The following is a 16,860-nucleotide window of genomic DNA, read 5'->3' as shown; positions in this document are numbered from 1 at the left end:
TCTTTCTGATGGATGGTTATCTCAATACACTTTACAGATAGAGTAGGTCTAGACCACACTCCAGAATTTACAAGGACCCAACAGTTCTAGTAGTTTCCTCCAGAGCAAGCAACAGGGCCACAGTGGAGAGGAAAAACTTCCTTTTAGGCAGAAACCTCGGTCAGACCCAGACCCAGACCCAGGCTCTTGGTAGGCGGCGTCTGACGGGCCGGTTGGGGTTAATGAAGAGTGGAAATAACAATTGGTTTTTGGTTATATCTAGTAGAGAAGTGTTGACTAATGGTAAAACTTCTTTAAGTAGCCTAGTCAGGATGGGGTCTAAGAGGCAGGTTGAGGGTTTAGATGAAGCCTAGTTGGGATGGGGTCTAAGAGGCAAGTTGAGGGTTTAGATGTAGCCTAGTCGGGATGGGGTCTAAGAGGCAGGTTGATGGTTTAGATGAAGAAATAATTGAATTAAATTGATAAAGATCAAGTGAAGCAAAGCAGTCAAAACATGTATCTGGTTTTACAGCTGTTTCTAAGGTTCCTGAGTTTAGAGATAAGCCAGTTAAAGGCAGGTCTTGGTGAATTTTGCTTCTAATAGTTATAATTTTATCATTGAAGAACCTCATAAAGTCGTTACTACTAAGAGCTCTGGGAATACTTGGCTCAGTAGAGCTGTGACCTTCTGTTAGCCTGGCTACAGTACTGAAAAGAAACCTGGGGTTGTTCCTATTTTCCTCTATCAATGACGAGTAGTACGCTGCTCTGGCATTACGGAGGGCCTTCCTAGACGTTTTAAGACTATCTTGCCAGGTTAAACGAGAATTTTCCAGTTTGGTGGAGCGCCAGATCTTCTCAAGTTTCCGCGATATTTGCTTTAATTTGCGAGTTTCAGTGTTATACCATGGAGCTAACCTTCTTTGTTTTATTATCTTCTTTTTTAGAGGGGCAACAGAGTCTAGAGTCATTCGTAGCGAGCCTGCTGCACTATCAACAAAATGATGGATTTGGGAGGGACTAATAGCATAGGAGTCCTCCGTTACTTTGGGACTTGGTAATGAATTAAATGCTAACGGAATCGCATCCTTAAATTTAGCTCCAGCACTATCAGGTAGACATCTTGTATAGGAGGTTTGGCCTAACAGCGTGTAGTTCAGCAGTATAAACTCAAAAGTTATCAAACAGTGGTCAGATAGGAAGGGATTCTGTGGGAACACTATTAAATGTTCAATTTCAACACCATATACCAGAACAAGATGGGGGGGGGTTAAAACGGTGAGTCGGTTTATGTACACTTTGAGAGAAGCCAATAGAATCTAATAGAGAGATAAACGCAGTGCTAAGGCTATAATAGAATCTAATAGAGAGATAAACGCAGTACTAAGACTATAATAGAATCTAATAGAGAGATAAACGCAGTACTAAGACTATAATAGAATCTAATAGAGAGATAAACGCAGTACTAAGGCTATAATAGAATCTAATAGAGAGATAAACGCAGTACTAAGACTATAATAGAATCTAATAGAGATAAACGCAGTACTAAGACTATAATAGAATCTAATAGAGAGATAAACGCAGTACTAAGGCTATAAAAGAATCTAATAGAGAGATAAACGCAGTACTAAGACTATAATAGAATCTAATAGAGAGATAAACGCAGTACTAAGGCTATAATAGAATCTAATAGAGAGATAAACGCAGTACTAAGACTATAATAGAATCTAATAGAGAGATAAACGCAGTACTAAGACTATAATAGAATCTAATAGAGAGATAAACGCAGTACTAAGACTATCACTCTCATCGTCCACATGAATATTAAAATCCCCTACAATAAGAACTTTGTCCGTTTTTAGCACTAGGTTCGATAGAAACTCTGCAATTCGGATAAAATCAAGTATGGACCAGTGCTCGTACACTATAACAACTATCACTTTCAGTCTGTCAGAGTCTCGGTCCACTATAACAATAGAACTGGTTCAGAGTCTGGACCAGGTGCTCGGTACACTATAACAAATAGAACTGGTTCAGAGTCTGGACCAGGTGCTCGGTACACTATAACAAATATAACTGGTTCAGAGTCTGGACCAGGTGCTCGGTACACTATAACAAATAGAACTGGTTCAGAGTCTGGACCAGGTGCTCGGTACACTATAACAAATAGAACTGGTTCAGAGTCTGGACCAGGGTCTCGGTACACTATAACAAATAGAACTGGTTCAGAGTATGGACCAGGTGCTCGGTACACTATAACAAATAGAACTGGTTCAGAGTCTGGACCAGGTCTCGGTACACTATAACAAATAGAACTGGTTCAGAGTCTGGACCAGGTGCTCGGTACACTATAACAAATAGAACTGGTTCAGAGTCTGGACCAGGTGCTCGGTACACTATAACAAATAGAACTGGTTCAGAGTCTGGACCAGGTGCTCGGTACACTATAACAAATAGAACTGGTTCAGAGTCTGGACCAGGTGCTCGGTACACTATAACAAATAGAACTGGTTCAGAGTCTGGACCAGGGTCTCGGTACACTATAACAAATAGAACTGGTTCAGAGTATGGACCAGGTGCTCGGTACACTATAACAAATAGAATGGTTCAGAGTCTGGACCAGGTGCTCGGTACACTATAACAAATAGAACTGGTTCAGAGTCTGGACCAGGTGCTCGGTACACTATAACAAATAGAACTGGTTCAGAGTCTGGACCAGGTGCTCGGTACACTATAACAAATAGAACTGGTTCAGAGTCTGGACCAGGTGCTCGGTACACTATAACAAATAGAACTGGTTCAGAGTCTGGACCAGGTGCTCGGTACACTATAACAAATAGAACTGGTTCAGAGTCTGGACCAGGTGCTCGGTACACTATAACAAATAGAACTGGTTCAGAGTCTGGACCAGGTGCTCGGTACACTATAACAAATAGAACTGGTTCAGAGTCTGGACCAGGGTCTCGGTACACTATAACAAATAGAACTGGTTCAGAGTCTGGACCAGGTGCTCGGTACACTATAACAAATAGAACTGGTTCAGAGTCTGGACCAGGTGCTCGGTACACTATAACAAATAGAACTGGTTCAGAGTCTGGACCAGGTCTCGGTACACTATAACAAATAGAACTGGTTCAGAGTCTGGACCAGGTGCTCGGTACACTATAACAAATAGAACTAGTTCAGAGTCTGGAGCAGGTCTCGGTACACTATAACAAATAGAACTGGTTCAGAGTCTGGACCAGGGTCTCGGTACACTATAACAAATAGAACTGGTTCAGAGTCTGGACCAGGTGCTCGGTACACTATAACAAATAGAACTGGTTCAGAGTCTGGACCAGGGTCTCGGTACACTATAACAAATAGAACTGGTTCAGAGTATGGACCAGGTGCTCGGTACACTATAACAAATAGAACTGGTTCAGAGTCTGGACCAGGGTCTCGGTACACTATAACAAATAGAACTGGTTCAGAGTCTGGACCAGGGTCTCGGTACACTATAACAAATAGAACTGGTTCAGAGTCTGGACCAGGTGCTCGGTACACTATAACAAATAGAACTGGTTCAGAGTCTGGACCAGGTGCTCGGTACACTATAACAAATAGAACTGGTTCAGAGTCTGGACCAGGTGCTCGGTACACTATAACAAATAGAACTGGTTCAGAGTCTGGACCAGGTGCTCGGTACACTATAACAAATAGAACTGGTTCAGAGTCTGGACCAGGTGCTCGGTACACTATAACAAATAGAACTGGTTCAGAGTCTGGACCAGGTGCTCGGTACACTATAACAAATAGAACTGGTTCAGAGTCTGGACCAGGTGCTCGGTACACTATAACAAATAGAACTGGTTCAGAGTCTGGACCAGGTGCTCGGTACACTATAACAAATAGAACTGGTTCAGAGTCTGGACCAGGTGCTCGGTACACTATAACAAATAGAACTGGTTCAGAGTCTGGACCAGGTGCTCGGTACACTATAACAAATAGAACTGGTTCAGAGTCTGGACCAGGTGCTCGGTACACTATAACAAATAGAACTGGTTGCAGTGATTTCCAACTTGGGTGTGAGAGACTAAGAACAAGACTTTCTAATGAGTTATAATTTAGTTTAGGTTTAGAGCTGATTAGTAGACTAGAATCAAAGATAGCTGCAACTCCACCTCCTCGGCCTGCCCCTCGAGGAATGTGAGTATTAATATGACTGGGGGGGGTGGACTCATTTAGACTAACATATTCTCCATTACTCAGCCAGGTTTCAGTAAGACAAAATAAATCAATATTAGAATCTGATATCAATTCATTTACTAGTCCCCCTTTAGAAGACAGAGATCTGATGTTTAAGAGTCCACATTTAATTCTCCTATTCTTTTGCACTATTGCACTTGTGGTTTTAATTTTTATGAGGTTTTCATGCACAGCTCCTCTTCTGTTTACCTTTGATTTAAATAATTTTAATGGTCGGGGGGCAGACACCGTCACTATGGGGTTTTACTAGGTAACACCTGGAATAAAGGAGCAGAGAGGGGAAAACCTGTTAGAAACGCTAACAGGCTGGTGGTGGTCCGACGCCTTGGAAAGCTTACGGCTGTCTCGTCCTCGTCCTCGCACCGTCACCCAGGCACTATGTCCTGGCTGCTCAGGAGTAACCGGGGGACGGCTACCAGAGGCTAACTCAGGCTCAGGCCGGCCCGTGCCGACTACCGGGGGGGGGTTAGCTACAGTAACTGACGACTGATCTGTCATGGTTCGGATCCGGACTTCTAACTCACTAAGCCTCGCCTCCACGTCCAAAAATAAACTACACTTGTTACACACGCCATCACCGCTAAAGGATGCAGAGGAGGAACTAAACATCTCACACACCGAGCAGGAGAAAGTCGGAGAGGGGGACGACATAACTAACTGCTAGGCTAAAGTCGTTAGCAGCTAAGCTAAAGTGCGGTAGCGTTAGCTACCAAGCGTTAAAAACAGCTGTTATTTAACAAAAGTCGCTGAAAAATGAAAAGATATGTGAGTGCTTAGGCAGAACTGCTATGAGAATAAGTGTTTAGCGGACAGTTAGCCGCTACAATATCAAATCTAGCAAACTGAAGTGAGCAGCAACAAACTACCAACACGCTACCAGCACACAAGCACAGGAAACGGAAATGAGTCAGGTACGCTTACCGTAAAGTCCGGACGTTACGGTCTTCCAGATCTTTAATATCCACTGTTCCCATGGTGATGATGGCCATTTCTTAATTCTACTCCCAACAGAGGACATTGGCGTCTTCTCCTGCTTTGCTATCTTCTTCTTCTTGTCCTGCTTTGCTATCTTCTTCTTCTCCTGCTTTGCTATCTTCTTCTTCTTCTTCTCCTGCTTTGGGAGCGTCAACTATTTCCAGTTTCAGTTTTCTAGACAACTGCTTAGAAGAAGCCATGGTGCTGATTGTTCGGGGGGGGGGAGGGTTTAGATGAGTCTGGGCAATGGTGCTGATTGTTGGGGGGGGGGGGGGGCATTTAAAACCTTAAGATGACATCACCTGGTCTTTCCAGACGATGATGGAGAACAATCCATGACACTGTCAGGTCTCAGCTTTCCAAAGGGGGGGGGGGAGGGGACAAGGTATTAACTCTGCAGGGGGCCCAATCTTTTGCAGACGCCATTTTTTTGTTTTCTGTTATTTTGAAAGTGTAAATGAGGAAATCAAATCTAACTTTTTGTGACATATTATACGAATGTCTTATCTGTCATTTGATCCTTTTGGAGATTTTTCTTGGCTTCTTTATGCATCCCAAATATAGTCTGACACATGATTTATTGGAAATCCCAAAACCAACGTAAGAGCTGGTAACAAAAAGAAACAAACACAAACAATAAATGCGTCAGCTACTTTATCTCAGAGCATTGGCATAGTTTAGTCGGGCCTTAGCCTATTAAACTAGAAGCAGCTACAGATGTTCAAAACGACTTTAAAACCCCCCCAACATACACATTTTACTGTATTATGATAAATAATAACCTTGTGCCTCTTCCAAGGGACACTAAAACATTTTAAATTCAACTGTGTGCCCGTTACTGTTTCTACTTTTTCCGTTACACACAGCAGGAAACTAGTTAACGTGCCAGCGGGTGACTTTCAAAATAAAAGCCCCTTTTATTTATATTTCCTCTATAGAGATAAAACATACTGGGTTATTTACATGCACATTAATACAAACTTTTACCTGGGGGGCCCAAAAAAAACCCCGGAACAATCAGATCATGTCTATATCTATAGATATAGACATGATCAGATTGTTCCGTTCTCAGGTTGAGGTGAGTGGTAACTGATAACTGCGTGTGTGCGTCTTTCTGTGTGCATGTGTGTCTGTGTGTGCGTGAGTGTGTCTGTGTGTGCGTGAGTGTGTGTCTTTCTGTGTGCATGTGTGTCTGTGTGTGCGTGAGTGTGTGTTTGATTGTGTGTGTGCGTGTGTTTGTGTGTGTGTTCAGAGCGGCGGAGTCGACAGAGGAAGTGACCAAACTGCGTCCGGTGCGTCTGATCCGAGAGGACGGGATCATCCGACCCTACGACCTGACGGAGTCGCAGGGCTTCGACCTCTTCCAGGTGAGATCACTTCTACCAGGTGAGGTCTTGTTGATCTCTTCCAGGTGAGATCTGAGATCTCTTTGATCTCTTCTGGGTGAGGTCTCTTTGATCTCTTCCGGGTGAGGTCTCTTTGATCTCTTCCGGGTGAAGTCTCTTTGATCTCTTCCAAGGTGAGGTCTCTTTGATCTCTTCCGGGTGAGGTCTCTTTGATCTCTTCCAAGGTGAGGTCTCTTTGATCTCTTCCAAGGTGAGGTCTCTTTGATCTCTTTCAGATGAAATCTCTTTGATCTCGTCCGGGTGAGGTCTCTTTGATCTCTTCCAAGGTGAGGTCTCTTTGATCTCTTTCAGATGAAATCTCTTTGATCTCTTCCAAGGTGAGGTCTCTTTGATCTCTTTCAGATGAAATCTCTTTGATCTCTTCCAGGTGAGGTCTCTTTGATCTCTTTCTAGTGAGGTCTCTTTGATCTCTTCCGGGTGAAATCTCTTTGATCTCTTCCAGGTGAGGTCTCTTTGATCTCTTCCTAGTGAGGTCTCTTTGATCTCTTCCGGGTAAAATCTCTTTGATCTCTTCCGGGTGAAAGCTCTTTGATCTCTTCCAAGGTGAAATCTCTTTGATCTCTTCCAAGGTGAAATCTCTTTGATCTCTTCCGGGTGAGAGCTCTTTGATCTCTTCCAAGGTGAAATCTCTTTGATCTCTTTCTAGTGAGGTCTCCTTGATCTCTTCCAAGGTGAAATCTCTTTGATCTCTTCCGGGTGAGGTCTCTTTGATCTCTTCCGGGTGAGAGCTCTTTGATCCACTCAAAACATGAAAACAAGAACTGTGTCAACAGGAAGTTAAAATTAAGATATATTGAACATGAGCTCTCTGATTGGCTGTTATGATTCAAAGACTTTTTCTTCTCTTATTTCTTAAAATACATCTATTCGGCTTAGTGTCTTTATTTATTTAATTTTTTTGTATTAATTGCGTTAACTGCAAAATTTAAATGTGATTTGTATTTTCAGATGTCAAAGTGTGTGTGTGTGTGTGTGTGTGTGTGTAATATCCTAAAGAGTTTTAAGAACAGATTGAAGGAAGAAGAGCCTTTAGCTTATGCTAAGCTAATGGGGATCCGTATAAAACAAGAAGTGTTATTACACATGACGTTCACGTGTATAACACGTGTAATAACACGTGTAATAACACGTGTAATAATGCGTAATAACACAGGAGGGAGAGAGTAACTAAGGCAACGGCGGAGTTTTAACCACTTTCTTCTTCTTCTCTGTCTTTTTCCACATGCAGCCTGATGAGGAATTAACGGATCAACGTTATTCATTCTGAATCAGTTCACTCCTCCATTCCTCATCCTTTCATCCCTAGGACTAGTTCACTCCTTCATTCCTCATCCTTTCATCCCTAGGACTAGTTCACTCCTTCATTCCTCATCTTTTCATCTTTAAGACTAGTTCACTCCTTAATTTCTCATCTTTTCATCCCTAGGACTAGTTCACTCCTTCATTCCTCATCCTTTCATCCCTAGGACTAGTTCACTCCTTCATTCCTCATCCTTTCATCTCTAGGACTAGTTCACTCCTTCATTCCTCATCTTTTCATCTTTAAGACTAGTTCACTCCTTCATTTCTCATCTTTTCATCCCTAGGACTAGTTCACTCCTTCATTCCTCATCCTTTCATCTTTAAGACTAGTTCACTCCTTCATTCCTCATCCTTTCATCTCTAGGACTAGTTCACTCCTTCATTCCTCATCTTTTCATCTTTAAGACTAGTTCACTCCTTCATTCCTCATCCTTTCATCTTTAAGACTAGTTCACTCATTCATTCCTCATCCTTTCAGCCTTTCACCCCTAGGACTAGTTCACACCTTCATTCCTCATCCTTTCGTTTTTACATCCTTGCATCCTTTCATCCTTTCATTCGTTCATCCTTAGTCATAGTATAGTATGTCAAAAAAGATCCTTACATCCTTTCACCCTTTCATTCTTTCATCCTTCCATCCTTCCATCCTTTCATCCTTTCACCCTTCCATCCTTCCATTCTTTCATCCTTCCATCCTTCCATCCTTTCATCCTTTCACCCTTCCATCCTTCCATTTCCATCCTTTCATCCTTCCATCCTTCCATCCTTTCACCCTTCCATCCTTTCATCCTTCCACCCTTCCATCCTTTCATCCTTCCACCCTTCCATTCTTCCATCCTTTCATCCTTCCATTCTTCCATCCTTTCACCCTTCCATCCTTTCATCCTTCCACCCTTCCATCCTTTCATCCTTCCATCCTTTCATCCTTCCACCCTTCCATCCTTTCATCCTTCCATCCTTTCATCCTTCCACCCTTCCATCCTTCCGTCCTTCCATCCTTTCATCCTTTCACCCTTCCATCCTTCCATTCTTCCATTCTTTCATCCTTCCATCCTTCCATCCTTTCACCCTTCCATCCTTTCATCCTTCCACCCTTCCATCCTTCCATCCTTCCATCCTTCCATTCTTCCATCCTTTCATCCTTCCATCCTTCCATCCTTCCATCCTTTCATCCTTCCACCCTTCCATCCTTTCATCCTTCCATCCTTTCATCCTTCCACCCTTCCATCCTTTCATTCTTCCATCCTTTCATCCTTTCATCCTTCCATCCTTTCACCCTTCCATCCTTCCACCCTTTCATCCTTCCACCCTTTCATCCTTCCATCCTTTCACCCTTTCATCCTTTCATCCTTCATTAAAGATTGTTCTATGCCAGATCCTTCTCTCATACCTCGAACATGCTCAGCTGAGTTTTATTATTTTTCTAGAAAGAACATTTCTGCTTTTATTTCTTAAAGTAATTTCTCTATTTCTGTTTCTACCTCTTTATATTGTATTATTATGATAATAATAATAAAAATAATAATATAATACTTTTGTTGTAATAATCTACAGTTAATTTAACTAAAATGAGGAATTATTTTATTAAGAAGCTTTGACTAAATGTCTTCTCTGCCCTAGAGCTTTCACATATTTTTATAAGTGATCGTGTGTGTGTATCCGTTTGTTATATATACATATATATATATATATATATATATATATATATATATATATATATATATATATATGTATGTATGTATGTATGTATGTAATTATAATATGTAATATGTTGTATCTCTGGCAACATATTGTTAATATAATTGAGTCTGAATTGATTTTATTCATCTTTGTCTCAGCATGACCTTTGTTATTGGTGTTCAATAAAAATAAAAGTCTTGATTCGCTCCGTGTCAGGTCTGCAGCAGGTCTTATGTCCCAAAACCAGATCTAGTCCACCCTGATCCTTCAGAGGAGACTAGAAGATATTCAGTCTACCGTCCCGGAGACTAGAAGATATTCAGTCTACTGTCTCAGAGACTAGAAGATATTCAGTCTACCGTCCCAGAGACTAGAAGATATTCAGTCTACTGTCTCAGAGACTAGAAGATATTCAGTCTACCGTCCCAGAGACTAGAAGATATTCAGTCTACTGTCCCAGAGACTAGAAGATATTCAGTCTACCGTCTCAGAGACTAGAAGATATTCAGTCTACTGTCTCAGAGACTAGAAGATATTCAGTCTACCGTCCCAGAGACTAGAAGATATTCAGTCTACCGTCCCAGAGACTAGAAGATATTCAGTCTACTGTCCCAGAGACTAGAAGATATTCAGTCTACCGTCCCAGAGACTAGAAGATATTCAGTCTACCGTCCCAGAGACTAGAAGATATTCAGTCTACCGTCCCAGAGACTAGAAGATATTCAGTCTACCGTCCCAGAGACTAGAAGATATTCAGTCTACCGTCCCAGAGACTAGAAGATATTCAGTCTACCGTCCCAGAGACTAGAAGATATTCAGTCTACCGTCTCAGAGACTAGAAGATATTCAGTCTACCGTCCCAGAGACTAGAAGATATTCAGTCTACCGTCCCAGAGACTAGAAGATATTCAGTCTACCGTCCCAGAGACTAGAAGATATTCAGTCTACTGTCCCAGAGACTAGAAGATATTCAGTCTACTGTCCCAGAGACTAGAAGATATTCAGTCTACTGTCCCAGAGACTAGAAGATATTCAGTCTACCGTCCCAGAGACTAGAAGATATTCAGTCTACTGTCCCAGAGACTAGAAGATATTCAGTCTACTGTCCCAGAGACTAGAAGATATTCAGTCTACCGTCCCAGAGACTAGAAGATATTCAGTCTACCGTCCCAGAGACTAGAAGATATTCAGTCTACCGTCCCAGAGACTAGAAGATATTCAGTCTACCGTCTCAGAGACTAGAAGATATTCAGTCTACTGTCCCAGAGACTAGAAGATATTCAGTCTACTGTCCCAGAGACTAGAAGATATTCAGTCTACCGTCCCAGAGACTAGAACTTAAACATAGAGATGAGTGTTTGAGTTAATTAGAACTGAAACATAATTAATAATAATGATAATAAATAAATGTTTTAATGAGTTTCTTTCTGTTTCAGCGTTCAGAGATCAAACAGCTGGAAGGAGAAGTCTTCAGAGACCACTATCCGTACCCGGGTCACCGGAAGACCACAATCATCATCACTAACAGGTACAGACCCTCAGAACCACTTCCTGTTGGTACCAGTCCTCAGAAACATGTCCTGTTGGTACCGGCCCTCAGAACCACTTCCTGTTGGTACCAGCCTTCAGAACCATATCCTGTTGGTACCAGCCCTCAGAACCAGCTCCTGTTTGTACCAGCCTTCAGAACCAGTTCCTGTTGGTACCAGCATTCAGAACCACTTCCTGTTGGTACCAGTCCTCAGAAACATTTCTTGTTGGTAGCGGCCCTCAGAACCACTTCCTTTTGGTACCAGCCTTCAGAACCACTTCCTGTTGGTACCGGCCCTCAGAACCACTTCCTTTTGGTACCAGCCCTCAGAACCAATTCTTGTTGGTACCAGTCCTCAGAAACATATCCTGTTGGTACCGGCCCTCAGAACCACTTCCTTTTGGTACCAGCATTCAGAACCAGTTCCTGTTGGTACCAGCATTCAGATCCACTTCCTGTTGGTACCAGCATTCAGAACCACTTCCTGTTGGTACCGGCCCTCAGAACCACTTCCTGTTGGTACCGGCCCTCAGAACCACTTCCTGTTGGTACCAGCCTTCAGAACCACTTTCTGTTGGTACCAGTCCTCAAAAACATTTCCTGTTGGTATCGGCCCTCAGAACCACATCCTTTTGGAACCGGCCCTCAAAACCACCTCCTGTTTGTACCAGTCCTCAGAACCACTTCCTTTTGGTACCAGCATTCAGAACCAGTTCCTGTTGGTACCGGCCATCAGAACCACTTCCTGTTGGCACCAGTCCTCAGAACCATTTCCTGTTGGTATAAACCCTCACAACCACTTCCTGTTTGTACCAGCCTACAGCACCACTTACTGTTGGTACCAGTCCTCAGAACCACTTCCTGTTGGTGGTTTTACAGTGTATTTGTGTGTAGTCTAACAGTTGTGGGTCTGTGTGTGTTGTGTAGGAGGGTTTGTGTGTAGTCTAACAATTGTCTGTCTGTGTGTGTGTTGTGTGGGAGGGTTTTGTGTGTAGTCTAACAGTTGTGGGTCTGTGTGTGTGTTGTGTAGGAGGGTTTTGTGCGTGAAGGAGATCGACTTCGTCGGACATTTTAACCGAGAGTGGGAGTGTTGGTTTGAGAACTTCTACAGACCTCCATCGGTGGGGGGGACGGAGCTGAAGATCTACTGCAAGGTACTGTCAGACGGGGGTGGTACAGGGGGGACGGAGCTGAAGATCTACTGCAAGGTACCGTCAGACAGGGGGGACAGGGGGTACGGACCTAAAGATCTACTGCAAGGTACCGTCAGACAGGGGGGACAGGGGGGACGGACCTGAAGATCTAATGCAAGGTACCGTCAGAAAGGGGGAAAAAGGGGGGACGGACCTAAAGATCTACTGCAAGGTACCGTCAGATAGGTGGTGGACAGGGGGGACGGACCTGAAGATCTAATGCAAGGTACCGTCAGACAGGGGACAGAGGGGACGGACCTGAAGATCTAATGCAAGGTACCGTCAGACAGGGGGGACAGGGGGGACAGACCTAAAGATCTAATGCAAGATACTGTCAGACCGGGGGGGGCGGGGACAGGGAGAGACGGGGGGGACGGACCTGAAGATCTAATGCAAAGTACCGTCAGACGGGGGGACAGGGGGGTACAGGGAGGACAGGTGTAGAGGGAGGAGAGGTGGGACGGACCTAAAGATCTACTACAAGGTACTAGAAAACTAATTTCTTCAAAAGTGTGGTTAGTTAGTAAATTATACTGTAAATATATATCTCTATATATAGAGATATATCTCCACATATAGAGATATATCTCTAGAGATACATATATTTATGTAGAGATATAGCTCTATATGTGGAGATACATCTCTATATAAATAGATAATCTCTAGAGATATATCTTTAGAGATATATTTATTATATAGATATATCTATAGATACATATATCTATAGAGATATATCTATATAATATAGAGATATATCTCATATTAGAGATATATCTCTAATAGATATCTCTATATATAGAGATATATCTCTATATATAGAGATATATCTCTATATATAGAGATAGATCTCTATATAGAGATACATCTCTATATAAATATATATATCTCTAGATATATCTTAGAGATATATATATTTATATAGAGAGATATATCTCTAACCTTAACCCTATATCTCTGTTGATGTTATTGTCCTGATAGACAGAGAGAAAGAGCTGTTCCAGATGTTATTAACTATTAATTATTAATTATTAATCACGTCTCTGTGGATTTCAGGAGCAGAAGTTGAAGTTTCCAACGAGAGACGGTTCGGAGCCGGTGAGGACGGTTCAGCTCCGAGACCCCCAAGCTGCTCAGGTAATAATATAGTATTATTAATATTATTAATACTATTATTAGCATAAAATGTTAATAATATTATACAATAATAAATAATATCAGAAAATGATCTTTATTAATAATATAATAAAATAATCTTTGTTAATAATATACTAATATATTAGAAAATAATCTTTATTAATTAATATAATCTTTGTTAATAACATATTAATGTATTAGAAAATAATCTTTATTTAATAATACTATATGAAAATATTATTAAAATAATCTAATATTAAATAATCTTTATAATAAGATATAATATATTAGAAATAATCTTATTATATATAGAAATATATTAGAAAATAATCTTTATTATAATATAATAATTATTAGAAAATAATCTTTATTAATAATATATATATTAGAAAATAATCTTTATTATAATATATAATATATTAGAAAATATCTTATTAATAATATAATAATCATATTAGAAAATAATCTTATTAATAATATAATAATATATTAGAAAATACTTATAATAATATAAAATATATTAGAAAATAATCTTTATTAATAATATAATAATATATTAGAAAATAATCTTTATTAATAATATAATATATATTAGAAAATAATCTTTATTAATAATATAATAATATATTAGAAAATAATCTTTATCTGCAGCTGTCTTTAGTCTGAAAACCACAATAGTTCAGCACTAGTGTGTGTGTGTGTGTGTTGTGTGGTGTGTGTGTGTGTGTGTGTGTGTGTGTGTGTGTGTGTGTGTGTGTGTGTGTGTGTGTGTGTGTGTGTGTGTGTGTGTGTGTGTGTGTGTGTGTGTGTGTGTGTGTGTGTGTGTGTGTGTGTGTGTGTGTGTGTGTGTGTGTGTGTGTGTGTGTGTGGTTACCATGGTTACCTACAGAAGCTGCAGGCAGCCATCTCCGATGCTCAGATGGCGCAGCAGCAGCACCGCATGGCGAGGCAGAAGTCCCGGCGCTTCCTGAAACCCAGCAACAAGCAGTGATGTCACTTCCTGTCTCACTCATAACGCTGGAACATGAATATATAAATACATCATCCACACAGTGGTCCCCGGAACATGAATATATAAATACATGTACACAGGAAGGGGCGGGACTTCCCCTCTATTTAATCTCAGGTGCACCTTCCAAAGAGCTGAGGGTTTGATTCCCAGCTGACTCTTTTTTTGAATGATGCTGTGAGGCATTCTGGGTAAAAATCCTTCCACAAATGAAGTCATGTGATTGTTATTGAATCATTCTTTACAGGAAACATTATAGTTATAGAATGATATAAACGTGTTATTTTTAATTTGATGTAATTCTCCTTAGTTTGGGGCTCTTCTCTTTGTCTGTTGCCCTGTTGACGTGTTGCACTAACATGTTGCCCTGTCAACATGTTGCCCTGTCAACGTGTTGCCCTGTCAACGTGTTGCACTAATATTTTGCCCTGTCAACATGTTGCCCTGTCAACATGTTGCCCTGTCAACGTGTTGCCCTGTCAACAAGTTGCCCTGTCAACGTGTTGCCCTGTCAACGTGTTGCTCTGTCAACATGTTGCCCTGTCAACGTGTTGCCCTGTCAACGTGTTGCACTAATATTTTACCCTGTCAACGTGTTGCCCTGTCAACGTGTTGCCCTGTCAACATGTTGCACTAACATGTTGCCCTGTCAACGTGTGGCCCTGTCAACGTGTTGCCCTGTCAACGTGTTGCTCTGTCAACACGTTGCCCTGTCAACGTGTTGCCCTGTCAACGTGTTGCACTAATATTTTGCCCTGTCAACATGTTGCCCTGTCAACATGTTGCCCTGTCAACGTGTTGCCCTGTCAACGTGTTGCCCTGTCAACGTGTTGCTCTGTCAACATGTTGCCCTGTCAACGTGTTGCCCTGTCAACGTGTTGCACTAATATTTTGCCCTGTCAACGTGTTGCCCTGTCAACGTGTTGCCCTGTCAACATGTTGCTCTGTCAACATGTTGCCCTGTCAACATGTTGCCCTGTCAACATGTTGCTCTGTCAACATGTTGCCCTGTCAACGTGTTGCCCTGTCAACATTTTGCCCTGTCAACATGTTGCTCTGTCAACATGTTGCCCTGTCAACGTGTTGCCCTGTCAACGTGTTGCACTAATATTTTGCCCTGTCAACGTGTTGCCCTGTCAACATGTTGCCCTGTCAACGTGTTGCCCTGTCAACATGTTGCCCTGTCAACGTGTTGCCCTGTCAACATGTTGCCCTGTCAACATGTTGCCCTTTCAACGTGTTGCCCTGTCAACGTGTTGCCCTGTCAACGCGTTGCACTAAATGTTGCCCTGTCAACATGTTGCCCTGTCAACATGTTGCCCTGTCAACGTGTTGCCCTGTCAACATGTTGCCCTGTCAACGTGTTGCCCTGTCAACATGTTGCCCTGTCAACGTGTTGCCCTGTCAACGTGTTGCTCTGTCAACATGTTGCCCTGTCAACGTGTTGCCCTGTCAACGTGTTGCACTAATATGTTGCCCTGTCAACGTGTTGCCCTGTCAACGTGTTGCTCTGTCAACATGTTGCCCTGTCAACGTGTTGCCCTGTCAACGTGTTGCACTAATATTTTGCCCTGTCAACGTGTTGCCCTGTCAACACGTTGCCCTGTCAACGTGTTGCCCTGTCAACATGTTGCCCTGTCAACGTGTTGCCCTGTCAACATGTTGCCCTGTCAACGTGTTGCCCTGTTAACATGTTGCCCTGTCAACATGTTGCTCTGTCAACATGTTGCCCTGTCAACGTGTTGCCCTGTCAACATGTTGCCCTGTCAACATGTTGCCCTGTCAACGTGTTGCCCTGTCAACGTGTTGCCCTGTCAACATGTTGCCCTGTCAACATGTTGCCCTGTCAACGTGTTGCCCTGTCAACATGTTGCCCTGTCAACATGTTGCCCTTTCAACGTGTTGCCCTGTCAACGTGTTGCACTAACATGTTGCCCTTTTGACGTGTTGCCCTGTCAATGTGTTGCACTAAATGTTGCCCTGTCAACATGTTGCCCTGTCAACGTGTTGCACTAAATGTTGCCCTGTCAACATGTTGCCCTGTCAACGTGTTGCCCTGTCAACGTGTTGCCCTGTCAACGTGTTGCACTAACATGTTGCCCTTTCAACGTGTTGCCCTGTCAACGTGTTGCACTAAATGTTGCCCTGTCAACGTGTTGCCCTGTCAACATGTTGCCCTGTCAACGTGTTGCCCTGTCAAGCCTTCCATCGATGAATCGGATCGTTTTCATCGTTTGGTTTCCAGCTGAAGGGTCAGACGTGTTTGAAGAAATTATTTTTACTCATTTTTTGTTTGTTTCAATGTTTCTGAACTTTCTGAATAAATTTCTGTAAAAAATTAACGTCGACCAAACTGTTTTTACTTTGAGATCAGAGGCATCACTGTTGGGTGAGCCGTGTGTG

At 42.2% G+C, this 16,860-nt stretch overlaps 1 protein-coding gene across 1 annotated transcript in view; it reads left to right on the top strand.

Moving 5' to 3' along the window:
• LOC116678683 (vacuolar protein sorting-associated protein 13C-like) overlaps window positions 1–14,701 on the top strand; it is a gene marked incomplete at its 5' end in the record, with an annotated part of 22,888 nt that extends 8,187 nt beyond the window's left edge. Inside the window, 5 exon segments of the mRNA XM_032508451.1 lie at window positions 6,455–6,569; window positions 11,027–11,118; window positions 12,152–12,329; window positions 13,368–13,448; window positions 14,338–14,701. Coding sequence (XP_032364342.1) covers window positions 6,455–6,569; window positions 11,027–11,118; window positions 12,152–12,329; window positions 13,368–13,448; window positions 14,338–14,439 — 568 coding nt within the window.
• Between the last annotated feature and the right edge of the window lie 2,159 nt (window positions 14,702–16,860).

Source organism: Etheostoma spectabile, unplaced genomic scaffold (genome assembly GCF_008692095.1).
Source record: "Etheostoma spectabile isolate EspeVRDwgs_2016 unplaced genomic scaffold, UIUC_Espe_1.0 scaffold00007723, whole genome shotgun sequence".
NCBI classification, from domain to species: domain Eukaryota; kingdom Metazoa; phylum Chordata; class Actinopteri; order Perciformes; family Percidae; genus Etheostoma; species Etheostoma spectabile.
Note: the sequence above shows the minus strand (reverse complement) of the source record. Positions and strands in the feature narration are given on the sequence as shown.